The sequence below is a fragment of the Xiphophorus maculatus genome, chromosome 12 (genome assembly GCF_002775205.1).
Source record: "Xiphophorus maculatus strain JP 163 A chromosome 12, X_maculatus-5.0-male, whole genome shotgun sequence".
Lineage (NCBI taxonomy): Eukaryota > Metazoa > Chordata > Actinopteri > Cyprinodontiformes > Poeciliidae > Xiphophorus > Xiphophorus maculatus.
The window spans coordinates 20,531,094-20,547,095 of NC_036454.1; the positions used below are offsets into that span (position 1 = coordinate 20,531,094).

At 37.1% G+C, this 16,002-nt stretch overlaps 1 protein-coding gene across 4 annotated transcripts in view; it reads right to left on the minus strand.

Moving 5' to 3' along the window:
* Window positions 1-789: 789 nt before the first annotated feature.
* LOC102216760 (drebrin-like protein A) overlaps window positions 790-16,002 on the minus strand; it is a 39,954-nt gene continuing 24,741 nt past the window's right edge. Inside the window, exons 5-16 of one of the 4 annotated variants that reach the window (XM_014470416.2) lie at window positions 8,598-8,741; window positions 8,330-8,407; window positions 8,047-8,198; window positions 7,310-7,364; window positions 7,012-7,086; window positions 6,249-6,357; window positions 5,627-6,109; window positions 4,237-4,776; window positions 4,010-4,132; window positions 3,787-3,920; window positions 2,586-2,637; window positions 790-2,470 (exon numbers count right to left, since the gene is read on the minus strand). In XM_014470416.2, coding sequence (XP_014325902.1) covers window positions 2,334-2,470; window positions 2,586-2,637; window positions 3,787-3,920; window positions 4,010-4,132; window positions 4,237-4,776; window positions 5,627-6,109; window positions 6,249-6,357; window positions 7,012-7,086; window positions 7,310-7,364; window positions 8,047-8,198; window positions 8,330-8,407; window positions 8,598-8,741 — 2,082 coding nt within the window. In that variant the 3' untranslated portion in view covers window positions 790-2,333. Of the gene's footprint in view, window positions 2,471-2,585; window positions 2,657-3,786; window positions 3,921-4,009; window positions 4,133-4,236; window positions 4,780-5,626; window positions 6,110-6,248; window positions 6,358-7,011; window positions 7,087-7,309; window positions 7,365-8,046; window positions 8,199-8,329; window positions 8,408-8,597; window positions 8,742-16,002 lie in introns of all 4 variants that reach the window. The other 3 variants (XM_023343917.1, XM_023343915.1, XM_023343918.1) reach the window with 3 other exon arrangements.

Below are 16,002 nucleotides of genomic sequence, written 5' to 3' on the forward strand. Positions count from 1 at the left end.
ATACAATTATAGAATAAAACATTTGTTTTTCAGCAGCTTAGAATCTAAACAACAGGTGCAGACATTCAACTCTCAAACAATAAATGTTGAAAAATCATATATAAATACAAAATGTTTTTTTTCTAGCAGTTGCTAGAACTTTGACAGTTATTGCGTGTTGATTGACTGTATGTACATTTTCAATTGAAAACATGTTCTATTCTTTAGCAGAGTGATTTAATTTAGACTATGTAATGAATTTAAATGGTGTAGGAAGACATGCTATGTGGAGTAAATAATGCTCCAGCATGCATTAAGCTCTGTAGACTACATAATTAGACAACCAGCTAAGGCTGTCAGGTTTTTCTTTCTGGACATGTTGAAAAAAATCCTTAGTATAAGCGCACTTGTCATACATTGTGTGCTGCACATGTGCACTACTACGGCGCTATTTACACAACTGTTAAACAAATGTTGCAGCAATGGCCTAATAATAACATACATTCTCAAAAAACAATATTCAAATCTCTGTTTGTGCCGATGAAGATCAGGATGGCAGATGCTTAAAACTAAAGGTGAAGTTGATAGCATGAGCTATTTCCTGAAATACTTGGAGACAATTGTATAACATGTAAATATCATTTTAATTTAGTGTTAGCTGATCCTTAAATAGTAAAAATACCTAAACAAGATGGTGTCATGGCAAAATCAATGCATGCCATGGTTTCATGGTTTAATACTGAATCCCATGTCTTTGATCCCAATATACATTTACTGAGAGTGCATATTCACAAAATACACTTGTTTTTCTCACTTTTTGATCAGAATGACAAATTTTTAATAGATATCCATACAAAACAGGAAACAGTGTGACAGAAGCTTAATTGATGTGTTCATGTGTAATGGTAAACATTGCATACAGTATTTCTGCAATATAACACTTGAAGAAAAATATCAAATGTCTGCAGTCAATTATAAAAGCTAAATAAAGACTGAATTAGAAATGTATTAGCTGTACAATGTTATTAAGGCATTCTTATTCATCTTGTTTCTAGCAAAAGAGTTTGCTTTGATGCTTCTTTGGTTTGGTGAAGTTTGTAATTCAGCTCATATTAAATTCAAAAGTAATTTATTTATCCAAGTATCTCCTGTATTTATCTGTGTTGCAGCTGATTTTATTTAACTTAATGCTAAATACCAAATACCAGACAGGGCATTTGTTGTAACACTATAAAAAATATGTTCTTTTTCTTATACATATAAAGAAGTGCAGACTGTGTTGATGCTTAAAATGAGCATAATAGAATATAAAATATTAAAAATTAAATGAATGTATGCAAAAGGATGAGATCAAGGACAGACGTAACTTGTTCAAAAAGCATTACATGTAAGAATAAAAACAAACAGAAACATTTTGAAGTAGTTTAAGTGTATAAAGGCTGTATATTTGAAAGTTAGGAGTACATACAAAAAGAGATACCATTAAAATAAGCAAAGAACTTAGAAACATATGACCTAAGAATTGAAAAGGAGAGAATCATTGATGTTTTTAATACATTCTTATATACAGTATGTTGAATTGTGATGAGTCAGATTGTGTTCCAAAAATGCAATCAGCTGTTAAAAACTAGGTAATGAGACATACATCAACATACAACCCATATATATATATATATATATATATATATATATAAAAATAGTTTTTCAACATCAGGAGTGAAGTTCAACATCATTTTCTGCTGATTTTTCATCATTTGTTTTGTTTCTTGCTCTGGTTTGGTCAATTAACCTGTGATCATGTGAGAACATCAGTAGCAAACGCAGAGCTCCAAAATAATGGAAGAGACACAGGATGATGATTACAAAGACGATACCTGGTATATGGATAGGAATGGTGGTGCTTGGTATGCTTGTTATATGTGTGGATCAAAAAGAAGCACTGCAGTTAAAACATGTTTGTGTTACTAAGAAGCAAACCAAGTTCCCCATCATCTGCGCCCCCTTATTTCTCCCCCTGACTTACATTTCCACTGCTTCTCAAAAGAAAATAAGTTATTTTGGTCCAGGGAAAGGTCTTTACTATTTTATCCATACGGAATAAGGCTAGGTAATTTCTGCATGCTATGTTGTTCTCCAAATAAAACATCAAAATAAAGAGTTACACTTTTCTTTATGCTTTCTTCAGAACAAGGAGTCTCGTGTTTCTTTATTCTTCCTACAGAAAAGAGAGCATAAAGTTTCAGTGGGAGGATTAAGGTAAAAACATGCAGAAACAAGAAAAGAGAAGGTGTCCCTGAGTGTATGTGTGCATGTGTGTGAAAGTGTGTGTGGGTGTATAGTGTGCCTCTGTCTGCCTATATGGTTTCCACGTAATTAGCGGGGAATAAACCCTGACGGCCGTCTTTGCTCCAACCCCTCCACCAGGCTTTGTCCACTGTCTCCACGTCCCTGATGATGTCACCGGGTTCAAAGGAGATCTCGGATTCGTCCTCTGTGGGAAACACAAGATAACATGGTGAAGACCAGATAATCACAGTGTAATTACTGCAAAACGGAGGCACTTTATGCGAACATGTGTGGTAATTATCCTCCAAATGGCAGCTTACCTGCCTGGTAGTCATATAGAGCTCGGACGCACATATGTCGGTCGGCTAAATCCTGCAGTGGATAGGAAATTCAATGGGAAAAAAAGAACAAGCTATAATCATAAAATGCTGAATTTCTTGTTCAACTAGCATAATAAGTTTGAGAAAAATTACATCACTTGCAGGAACACTGACAGATGTTCCAGTAAAATGTTCAAGTAACTTTTTTTCTGACATGGTATGTTAAAACTTCTGCAGTCAAATCATGATATACATCATTCATCATTAGCTATTGAAAAGCACAATCCTGAGCGTTGGTGAGGAAAATAAATATATGATACCAAGCTGAATTTGCGAAAATATTTCTGTAAGAGATATAAATTGATTTACCTTTGCTGGAGTGAAATTAATATTTGGGTGTCTACCAACCAACAGGAATTCTGACGTGTACAGACCGGCATCTTTGTTTGCCCATCAGCCAAACAAAGATGTCCTGTCACTTTAAGAAAGTACTCAACTGCTTTTCTAAAAGACAAATGACTTAAAATCATTGTCATGCTTTCATACCTCTTGACCACCCTGCCCAGTGCAGTCTCCAATTGACCTTAACATTACAGAAAATCTGTGGAGGTAACAGAAACTTTTAGTTGTCGAACAACAGTTGGGGATATCTACCAAGAGGTTGAAACCAAATTTTCTCTGAAGATGTCTGTTAAGCATGTGATCAACCACAAAAAATGTCAGACTCTTGTGCCTCTTGGCAAAGATTTCAGTACCAAGTTTTTTTCTTGCTTGCGGATCAAGTATTGCACTTATTTGTACATGCATACTACAAAATCCTCATGAATTTGTCACATTTATTTCAAGATTTTTCAGCATTTTTTTCAGATGTCACATCTCTCTCTGTTAAAATAGACCTACCACAATTATTATGGACAGATTACACTAATGTAATCTGTCCATTACATTAATGGACAGATTAATGTTGAATTAAGTCTAAATTCAGCAGGGTATCAAATAACCATTTCCCTCACTGCATGTCAAGCTTCTACTGATCTTAGTGATTTTATGCCACATTGTTGTGCTACCATTAAGAAATACATCACGGAAATCCATCTTTATTTTATTCCCAATTGGTAAGGAAGAATAAATCTCTGAAGAAAATGTGTAAACGTTGCTGTACGCATTAAAACATTCTATATAGGTCTGTGGAAAAAAACACCTCTTGTCCATTTTCAGAGATCTGCTGCTCTCTATCCTCAGTGATGTCTCCATCTTCTGTGGTTGTGTTAACTCTGTAGCAGACAGGAGACTCAGAGGTGCTGCCGTCTGTGTCTGTTGGACTCAAGGACCTCACTGAAAATGCAGATGAAACTAACTTAGAACAATTCAATCTGAGCTGAACCTGCAAAAAATGTGGTCTTTGAAAAAAATACTGTTAAAACCTGTCCCATTTTGTTCCTCTGTGCCATCACCGTTTGTCATCCCATTGGTTGATGGAAGTAGAGTCTCATGCTTGATATCTTGACAAACTGGTTCAGGATCTTTGATGACCACATAGGAAAAATCTGAATAGAATTGGAGTAAATTTCAATTATTTTTTGAACATTTCAGCACATTTATGATCTGTGACACTGTGACAATGCAAGTCAGTAATAGTGACAAGAGCTACCTGTGGATACTGACTCCTCCTCTTCCTCAGAAAACTCAGCAGGCTCAGCAAGAGTCTGGCTGTGTCCTGAATAATTGTTCTCTTCTTCGGCTTCCTCTGCCTCCTCTTCAACCTGTGGCATCGCTGCCGGTTCTAGCAGTGATGAAGGGTCAGTTTCCTGTTTTGATCCCACCTGCATCTCCTCCTCGTCCTCCTCCAGTTCCTTCTTGTTATCCTCTTCCTCATACTTCTCTCCCTTCTCCTCTTCCTCGGGTTCTCTGCCCTTACCCTCTTCTTCGTGCTCTTCCTCCTTGTCCAACTCGTTTTGCTCCTCCTTCACATCTCCCTTCACCTCTTGCACCTCTTCTTTATCTACCTCCTTTGTCTCAATCCGTTCTGGTTCAGCAGTGAGAGAATCCACCTCTGGTTGTGTTTCAGCTTCATCTCCCTCCTGTTCCTCCTGTAGTTCCTCTTCCTCATCTGCTTCCACCAGCACAGCTTGTACTTTGAAGCCAGTGTCTGAGACCAGCTTGGTGTTTCCGAGACTTGGTGTGTTGAATTCTGCTAATTGGAACAATTATACAGTTAAAATTGAAATACAAAAATCACAAGTATTTGTTGATGCCATTGCAAATGTATATTTTACACATTACATTGCAACCACGAAGCTCAATGTATTTTGTCACTGTTTTATGTAAGAGAGTAACACTAAGCCATGAATAATTTATATAGAAGGAATTTAATACATGGCTGAAAACTGACTCTCACATTTGTATTCAGCCTCTTTAAATCTGTTGTCCACTCCATCCACTCTAACCAATTGCCCTTAAAAGTCACCTATTTTAAAATAGATGTGTGCACTTTAATTTCAGCATAAATCCAGATATACTGTGAAGGCCTTGGATGTTTGTTAGAGAGCATTAGTAAACAGTCATGAAGACCAGAAAAATACCAGACCGGATCAGAATAAAGTGAAGACATTTAAAGCAGAGTTAGGAAAAAAGGAAAGAGTGTGGTACAACGGCAAACCTACCAAAACGGCAGACAGACTGAGAAAGGACAATTTTAATTAGAAGGTAGAAGAAGAAAGCAAATGTTGAAAGAAAGTCACAATTACCCCAAATAAAGTTTGCCATAAACACATCTGTCCTGAAAACACCATTCCCACTGAGAATCATGGCAGTAGCAAAATAATGCCGTGGGAAGGCTTTCCTTCAGCATGGATGGAGAAGCTGGTCAAAATTGGCACTTATAATGTGGTAATATGGGGAAAAGTGGATGGGGTGAGAATAGTTTTTACTTACACTCATGTTTAAAATACTTAAATGCTCAGAAGCATCTGAAGGTTGATAAATATATAATCTTCCAATACATTTGTTCAATATATTCTTGGCTTGCCATTCAGTCTTACCTGTGTCCAGATCAGGACGGTTTGTTAAAAACTGCATAGGCTCAAAGTTCAAAGGTTGCTGCTCTGCCTCTGAAAGCAGCTGAGAGATGTTTTCATCTATTTCAGTTGGAGGCAAAAAATCTAAGAGACTTGGGGAAGCAGGAGGAGCAGACGGTTCTGTCGGTTCTGAAGCCTCGGGCTCAGCTGCGGCCTGAAACTGGTTGGTACTCTGTGGAATACTGGGCAGAGCTGAAACTGGGGGGGCAGGCCGAATGGGTGAGGTGGGTGGAGACATGGGAGCTCTGGGCTTCTGCGGGGAGGTGACTGGGTAAAAATCTGGGCTTCTTGGGGGAGACACGGCCTGGAAAACGGGAGAGTGAGGAGCTCTCGAAAAGGGAGAGACCAACGGAGAAGTGTATGGAGAAGACGCTGAGCTTTCTTCTGCTTTTGAAAAGATGAAAGCTGTATCTGTCAGACTGCGCTGGTATCGTCTAAATGGTTTTCCTGCAGAGGAACAAAGCAGTTATCAGCTCTAAAAATAACACAGGTTGGACATGCAAATATATATATATAATCCTGTGCAAAACAGATTGGTCTGTTTTAGAAAGCAATTTGCATTTTCAAGAGAAAAAAAAAATCCTACCACTGCGGGAAGATCCAGGACTGGTGGGGCTCTGTGATGATGATGATGACAGTTGTCTGAAAAACTCTCTGGGGTTCATGGAGCGCTGCGACACTAATGCTGCTGCCTCCTACAGGTCATCAAATATACAGCAGTAAAAAAAATAGAATGTGCAGAAATAAGTACTACTATAAGTAATAAGCTACAACCAGAAATTTTCAAACTCATGACACAAATTTATTTTTTTTCCTCACTGTCTGACATTAACTCAAATCAAACTTCTCTCGTTTTAGGACAGAATTACTAGCAAAATTTGTTCTTTTTCAAAAATTCCTCAATATTTAGAGAAAAACATGTATGTGATTTATTTGTAAGTGGCTTCAAAATCATAAGTTTACATACAGTATAAAAGACAATTATCCTTGATCCTAAGCAAGTGTATATAAACTTCTGAATTCAAAGAAAGTTACGGAAATATCTCTAAATATTGTTCTTGATATATTTTCTAGTATTTAGCAAATATAAATAATTTTGTCATTCTAACTTAACCAAAACATGAGAAGTTTGGTCTAATTCAACTTCAGACAGTCAGGAAAAAAAGGTGGGTTTTTTTGTATTTATTTTTTTAGTGTATGTAAACCTCTGGTTTCAACTATTTATAGTAATAACTGACTCATTTCAGTTATGCAAAAAGTCCAAATCTTCTAAGAATAAACATGATTTCCTGTCAAAGTCAGTTACAAAAGGGTAATTTTAACAGAGTCATTTGGTAGGAACAACTTACAGCTGCTTTCTCTATGGATTCACTTCGTCTAAGACGAGCCCTCATATCCTCTTCATGCTCTCTTTGCTGCTGCTCCTGGTAGAAAAACAATACATGTATCTGGGTGTTTTATCTGCAAACATTTAAGCCGTGATTTACGGGAAGCACATCTCAAGTAATGTTTTTTTATTTCTTTTTGATTTAGTAGATCCTCTATCGACATTATATGCCCCGTTTTAACTTTCATGAAATTTCTCTGTAATCACAGAGTCAAATCATAATGTGAGAAAAAACTCTGCAAAAGTTTTATTATCCTCACCCATCTTGACTTCTCCTTCTTGCGTAGCTCTTCTTCTTCTGCTCTTTGTATTTGTCTGTAAAAATAATTTCAATGAAACAGGTGAAAGTTTAAAGTCTTTTAGCAATTAAACAGATTACAATACACTTTGTTTATTTTGATAAGAATAAATTATGTTTAAATGAGGATGTCAATGAATGGGGTGAACCTTTTGAAGAACTTTGAACTTGGCGTTACTGCTTTTTTTTACATGGAGAATTTGAACTGAGAGCAGCTCTCCTCTGGTGTCATTAAACAACAATCTGTCTAAAGACAAAAAACTGTTCCAACATTTACCCTCAAGGGCAAGGAGACAGTGACTGCAGTACAAGATGCACACCTAGCTGCATGCCTACATCCTTGCTTCGTAGCTCATAATATAAACTGAAGGTTTGTGTCTTAACTCTCAAAACCTTCAGATTATGTCTAGCTGTTTCTATACACGTTTTCTGTTGTAATTGTGCAGGAGAATGCTGAAGGCAGGAAGTGAGTTAAGGTGTGGATTTGCGAGTGGTTTACAATAAACAGATTTACATCTGATCAGATGTAAACAACCTTATCTTTAAAAATTGTATTGCCTAAAGAAACTGAATGATCGAAAACATGTTCATGCAAATATATTTTGTGTTATATTATATTATATTTTTGTTTTATTCTGTGAAGTGAATAAAAATTTAGTCACAGGTGAACTGGCATAGAGTTCCATGCAGTGTTCAAACCTTTGCTCCTCAATCATCTGAAGTTTTTCATTCATTTTTCTGTCTCTCTCCTCTGCATCCCTTCGCTCCTTCAGAATTCTCTCTCTCTCAAGGCGCCGTCTCTCCTCTGTTGCCCTTCGCTTTTCCTCATCTTTGCGCGCTTCTTCTTCACGCTGAAAAACACGAATGGCATCAAAATAACATGTATTTTAGTTTATGTGTTCAGTTTTTTTTTTTTTTTTTTATCTTGCATTTATTGAAATTATGTTAAGCAAAAGTCCATCTTTGCATGTATTTGACATACTTCAGCACGTGCCCAGAAGGAGTCTCTGTTAATTAGTCTCATCTCCATCGCGGCATTAGTTTTTCTGTAGTTTGTACCCTAAAGAGAAATATAAATGAAACCGTATTAATGAGAGTGACACCAAAAAAGTTTGGTTTCTTTTGACAGGCAAGTTAGAAGTAAAACGTTTTTTGTAGAAACGGACTTTCTGTCTTAAAAGACGTTTTATGGATAAATGAAATGCTCTGTCTCCATCTGATGGACAAACAAAGTAGTGCAAGAGACTCACAACAAGTTCCTCCTTGTCCGCAGACCTGGAGCTCCTCCTCACCCACTGTGTGGGAGCCTGAGTTTGAGTCTTGCTCAGCTCGGCTCTTATCCTGTCCTCTGTCACATCCTCTGGCTTTTCTGCACTAATGAAAGCATGTGCTTCCTGAAACACAGAGGACAAGGAATGAAAAAAAAACAACAACAAAAAAACGACAGGCGTAAGACAGATATGAATTTAATTCACTCTCACATGCTGCTATGCAGTGCCTCTGTTCACACACCCATAGACACAATGCTGTTAACACACACAGTACTTCTTGTGGTTTTCTCTCGGTCTCATATTAGTTATAACTATGAGTTATGAAAATTTGAAGCCAAACAGTTGTGCAACTCCTTCAGCTGTATAGACAGCGAGAGAGAGAGAGAAAAAACAGCAAAGGCCTAAGCATGAGAACAAGAATGTGATGCTTGGTTTATGGATTGCCAAAAGAGGGAGGAGGGAAATGAGAAGTGTAGGGGCCAGAAGATATCCAGAAAATTGTGAGGATAGTATTTTTTTAAAGACAGACAGGATTGATACAATTTTGAAATGTATTTTGAGTTATTTTTTTCAGAGCTTATGACCTTAAAAAATAAATCTCCCTAAAGTTGTTTTTTTTACCACCTTGAAACACTGAGCAAACACTCACCATTATTAGGTAAAGTGCCTAATATTCTCTCTCAAAGGCATCAGTCCCTGGGGATATTTAGAGAAAAACAATAAATCCAAAAATATATATATATATCTCTTGACATTCTGAAACTGAGAGCCTTTAGATGTTTTATCACCACGTCTTTGTTTGGATGCAGGCATCTGAGCGCACCCAGGACCTTAGAATAATTTCCCTGAGAGAATAATTCTAGGCTTGTTCCCAAAGGCCGTGTCTGTCAACCTCCTACAGGAAAGCACAGCTTTATCTGAGTGACAACACTGACACTGAACAGAGCTTTCATTGTGCCTTATAATAAGCATCACTATAGTGTGCAATCCATATCAATCTTGCTGTCAATGCCAACTGCACATACTTGGCTCATGAACCAGACAAGGAGTCCACAGAGCTGCAAGTCAGAGAAGGATGGTCAAAAAACGTATGTAGGAATGGCTCCCGAGTCCCAAAGCAGTTGTGCAGGGATCAATTTTGATATGAGCCAGGGAAGAAAAAAAAATGTTCTCAGAGTACTGACAAAGCTATACATTTTATTTACAGTAATTCAGTGAGAGGAGGACAGTCCTTTTACCTTTAACAGTAAAAGAACTGTTAAAGGTTATCATATTACTCAGACAAAAGAAAGATATTTTCATATTTGTCACTACACTATATGGATACAATCTTTGACACAAGAAGATAATGAGATGATGACCTCATACTCATCAACAAGAGTCTCGTACTGATGGATTTAACATGTTCCTTTTTCAAGATGGAATGAGGATGCAACAAAAAAAAATCAAATTATCTTGTACATTAAAAAACAGATAGATGTGTTTGAATTTTGAGGATTTTTTATTCCATAGAAAGTCATAATTAGACATACAGTTCATGCTTAAAAATATACAAACACCCATCACAAATTGTCTTTTAGCAAACATATCCTGATAGAATATCTTGACATAATTCTGGCATCGAGTCATCTTAGTCCAAATATTTCCAACAGAGCTGAGGGTAATCTCCAAAAGAGTAATCTTACCTTGATTTCTCCATTCCTATACCAATTCAGTGTGTTTGGATCATGTTCTACTTGTTTAACACTTAATCAAATTCAGAGGACCCCAAAGCACTTTTTACAACTTTCAGTCACACACACACACACACACACACGCACACGCACACCCACACACACACACACCCACACACACACACCCACACACACACACATTTGCATACAGATGGCGGTTACATTGTAAAAGGCCTCTGACCACGAGCAGCAGGTAAGGTAGGTGAAGTGTCTTTCCTATAGAAATGAGGAATCCTTAGCATTTTGTGTGTTATTTTTTTAAGATCTAAGCACAGATCTTGTTATCACTATCTAAAGTAAATGTTTCAGTAATGATGCGGGGTGGAGAAAGGAGTGTGTCGGGCAATGGTTAGTTTCACTGCATATTTCTGAAATGGGGTGACGCCGTATGATGGATGTGAAATAATCTTTAAGGGTCTGTGGCACTGATAACCTGTGACAATAAAAAGTCACTCTTGGTATGCAACTGGAACCTGTCTGGGGGGAAAAATGAGTCCAAGGTGATATGACAAGATTTTTGCTATAATTGGACTCAGTTTCGCACAAACTGTCTTTCTGCTCTGGAACCAAACTGTTCCACAGCATTTCCCCGACTCAGCTCAGTGGAAGAAGCAGCATAAGTAGACGTGCGAAAATTAAATTTTTTTCCCAGTAAAAGTTTCTCAAATGGCAGATGGACGACTTATAAAATGTCACTGATAGACTTCCAAAAGTTGATTTTATCGTACATCCACAGCGTTAGCTACAGTGTCTTGCGAAAGTGTTCACACCCGTAGACTTTTTTTTTTCAGACATTGTGATGTTACAACCACACACTTCAGTATATTTTACTGAAATTCTTAGTGACAGACACAGTTGTGCATAACATCTGATTTGGAAGAAAACTTGATGCAATGCTTTCGACAATTTCATTTGGAACAAGAGTCACTGGTGTTAGGAGTTCAAATCTTCGCTCAGTCTGTCTCAGTCGCTGTGTGTTTGGGCAAGACACCTGACCTGCCTTGCTGGTCAGAAGGCCTGGTGCCACAGCTGCATGGCAGTCTTGGTTCTGTCAGACTGTCCCAGGACAGCTGTGGCTACATAGTAGGTCACTACCATTTGCAAGCGAATGACTAAATGTAGAGTGAAGAGCTGTGGGGTTCTTTAGACTTAACGTACTGTGCAGGCCATTTACCCTTTAGAATCAGAAGATTGTCATGAGAATATGAATTCACTTTCACCAAAGACAAAACTTTACAGAACAGCTTTACCCTGCAGTTACAGCTGTAGTTCTATTTGGATTGCTTTCTACAGGTATTGTACATCTTGATACTGAAATGTTTGCCCAATACCTTAGCAAAATACTTCAATATCAGTCAGATTGGATGAAAACTTTTATGATGTCAATTTTCATGTCTTCAAGTTTTAAAACCACAGTTTCAGTTACATTTGAGACTGATAAGGACATTCTTAGACATGAATATTCTTTTATTAAAGATAACATTTTTTGGTGTGTATGTTTTGCATTGTTAACCTGAAATGGTGAACTTAGGTTTTCTTCCTAGACTGCTCTTTATTTTGTTAATTTCCATCATATTCATCAATCCTGTCTACAGTAGTTCTGTGTTCCTATTAAAAATAAGCATACAAATAACATGATGCTCCTAGCACCATGTTTGACAGAGGAAAAGTGTGTTCAGGATGATGCTAAGTGTTAGTCTTCGTCAAACAAGCATTTGACATGTAAGGCGTAAAAGTTAACTTTTTTCCAAGACATGTTTGGCTTTCTTCTTGCTACCCTCTCTAAATTCTGCAGTGTGGTGCACAACTAATAGTTTTTCTCTCAACAGATTGTCCTACTTAAGACATGGATCTTTAACGCAGCTTTGCTGATTAACGCTCTCCTTGCCAGAGCTGTCAGTTTAGGTGGATGACTCCAATTGTTGACTAAAGTTCTTTACACTGAGATTATTTGACACAGGTGATTTCCAAGTATCAAAGTTAAAGAGACCGAATATAAACACACACCACACTGTGGATCTTTTCATTTGTGTATAAAAATGTGAAAGACTTTCATCCCTCCATACATATGTGCAACCTTGTGTAGAAATCCCAATAAATAAAATATGAGGTTTACAAATTTAAAGCAATAAGCAAACAGTTAAGAGCCAGTGAGCAACTTGATGAATATGTTTTCAATTGCATTGTTCTCCTTCAGAGTCTGCCAGGGCCACTTCAAAGACAATAACAGAAACTAACATCTCTGATGAATTTACACAATGAATCTATAGATGAACTACATACAAAATTAATAAGAGTTGAAACCAAAGTGGTTTGAGCCCTGCATATTATATCAGATAAAAAAGCTGCAGTGTTTCAGGATTCATTGATTTGACATGAACATCGTTCTTCATATTTTGTTTACAGAATCTAGAATGTCTTTTTTTAAATCCAACTTTTCATCCCTGTATTATTACAGACTAATCTTCATATATTTCATACAGACTCAAACAAAAAACCTTACTGATGCAAGTTTTCTTAGCTAATATCCATGGCAATGAGAATCCTTGCCCTCTATTCAGTTTTAGCTTTCATAAGCCAATGCAACTGTAGACTTCAATCTGTAACAGAACCAAATCAGCAGCTGCAGACTCGCCTCGACAGAACCTATTCACTGCCAGCCGAGACATGCAGCACAGATTGCCGAAAAACCTAAGTAAAGAGAAAAGAGGAATGAAAAGGGAGGAAAGTATTAAAGTAATCGCAAAGAAAATATAAGAAAGTCTCCCACAGTGACAGACAAGATTCTGAGAAATATTAGTTGAGCTTTCAATTATACCATTAATCAGTGCGTGTTATGAAACTTTTGTGCTAGGTCTAGTTTGCATGTCACTGCAAGGCCAGAAGAGAATTTAGCCTTGCAGCAGATCCGTTTAAAGAGACAATATCTGTTTATGATTTTGTAGAAGCTGTATGCAGCATTCATATAATCTCTCTCATGTTAGATCTGTGAAAATTGCCAAGACATGTATGTACTCCATAAATGTTTATGCATGTTCATGTATGTAGCATTTTCTGTTTTCTATCAGTGGTGATCCATTAAAGAGGCAGCATGGCTCTTTTAGTGTATAATATATTTGTATCAAATGTCTGCAAACTTACAGAGTCTGAAATCCAAACTAAAGAATCATTCTTCCATGCCGCTGCTCTTTAAGTATTTCAAACCACTCACTGACTCAAGCCTCCTCTTCTTTCACTTAGTTACATTTCATTGAATGCTGATCAGGGGTAACATTATGACCACCAGCCCACTGTGTTGGCCCATTGGGACATGGACTCCATTTGACCCATGAAGGGATGCTGTGGTATCTGGCACCAAAGTGTTAGCAGCATTTTATGTAATTTGTGTAAGTTGCGAGGTTGGGCATTGTTTGCACAGTATATTCCAGATATACAGATAGATTTGAATTCAGAGCATTCCTAAAACATTTTTGCTTTATTGTACTGTGGTATTATGCTGCTGGAAGAAGCCACAGCCATCAGGAAATATATGTCACGTAAAACGGTGTACATTGTCTGCTCAGATAGGTGGTATGAGTTAAACTAACATCTACTTGAGCATTCCCCAAAACCTCACACTGCCTCTAATGGTTTGCCTTCTCTGTACTGAACACATGCTACATGTTCCCAGGTAAGCAACACACAGGCACTCAGCCATCAATGTGTTATAAAAGAAAACATGATTTATTTGACCAGGCTAACCTTGTTTTGGAACCTTCAACAGCAAAAATAAATCAGCATGGGCACCCCGACTGGTCTGCAGGTAAGAGCCACAGCAACTTGACTTTTACATTGTACCACATGGTGCAGCTTTTGTTTTCCTGATGTCATTAGGTGCTTCAGGTTTAACACCATTTTCTCCTCGTACCCCATTTGATGGATGCTGGCCACTGAAGACCAGAAACCTGGCGATACAATTGTACTCTTTAAAATCACTATTCTTGATGAGTTTTTATGGTTCTAACACTTTGAGGATAAATGTAGTCTTGTTATTTAATATATTCCACCCACAAACAGGTAAAATTATAAATCTCTTAATAGCTTAATTTTACACACTGCATAATGTTACACCAGTTTAGTGTATATCAACTTTATTTAGGATGAGTTCTTATGCTAATTACATTTCCAGTGATAGGCTCTGAGCAGTGATGGGTAGGTCAAATAATTAAAGCCATTGCTTTTTATTGTTCATTAAATGTATCAAAACTGAAAAATTGCATTTCTTGTAAATCAACAAATAGCTGTTTTAAATTACGTGAAAATCAGGTGAAGGTCAGGAACACATACTTTTCTGCATAAATATGCATAATTTAGTAATTCCCTCAGTTTCTATTAGATTGAAAACTACCACCTACATTGAAGACCTTACAGGACTATATTTTTTGCCTTTCATATCTCCAAAACCACAAATGCACAGACTAGTACGTGTTCATTTCACTTTCACGTATTGCTATGATATCAGTGCAGTTTTCCTTCAATCGACTGATAGAAACAAGGAAATTAAGGCTACAATCACACACCAACTACAGGAAGTTAGCAGAAACAATTCTGATGGAGTCTCATCTGTTTATAGACATGCTTCCATTGTGTGTAAAGGATTTTTCATCAGTGTGTGATGTAATTTTGTTCATGAGTAATTCATTTGAGAAAAACAGGAAAGCCCGATTCAGTGTTCCCCAGCATGAAAAATGGCAAATTAGATCAGAAGAAAAAAAAAGCTGGATTCTTCAGATATTCATATGCATGGCTATGAAGTTCACTGCAAGCATGTTTTCTGTAAATCTGATTCAAGTTTAATTTAAAGAAGTTTAATCAGTTTAAGTTCATGTATCGATTGGAAAAAAATTGAATTTTCTTTGATTTTAAATACAAAATCTCTTTACATAGAGTTCAATAAGAACAATAGCTAAAGCAGTTGAAGCTGTGAGCACAGGTTTTAGTGTTGTGACCTAAGTCCAGCTGTTACATGTGTGAGTATTTGCTGAGGTCAGAGGTCAAATTTTTCTCACAGCTCCCAAAAGCAGGGTTGACCTTGTTCAGTCTTTTCCAGGTTAACTATGCGGTAATTTTCTTACAGTGATAAAAAAAAAATGTAATTAAAATATACAGCTCAAAATTGCAGACATGCACTTTTTCATTACGGGGTTGGAGCGTTTTGTAGATCACAAAATCCCAGACATTTTCCTTGTTCTTTTAAAAAAAAACAAAAAAAAAAACAAACATTCCACAGATGCCTCTGCTGTTGATGGGGAGATGCCTTTATATAGAAACCAGAAATATCCAGGCAACAGTTAAAAATCTCTTTGACTGAAACCACAAGACAACAAAGAGCAGAGTTCATCCCTTTAGAATCAGGTCAGATCATAAATTTGCTCAGGCTCCTTCACAAAAAAAACACAAGCTTTTTACTCCAGACTTAACAGACTCCTTCCGGTTGTGAAGGAACACAGACAAGACCAGGACACCAACAGAGCAGGAAGTGGACTGAGAACAGGAAGCTCTCAAAACAATGCTAAGTAAACTACTGAGTATAAATATAGTGTTTTGAGAGTGAAATGCGGAGCCCAAGGGGAAAACAGAATTTGAATATTTTCTGTGGTGTAGGAAGTATT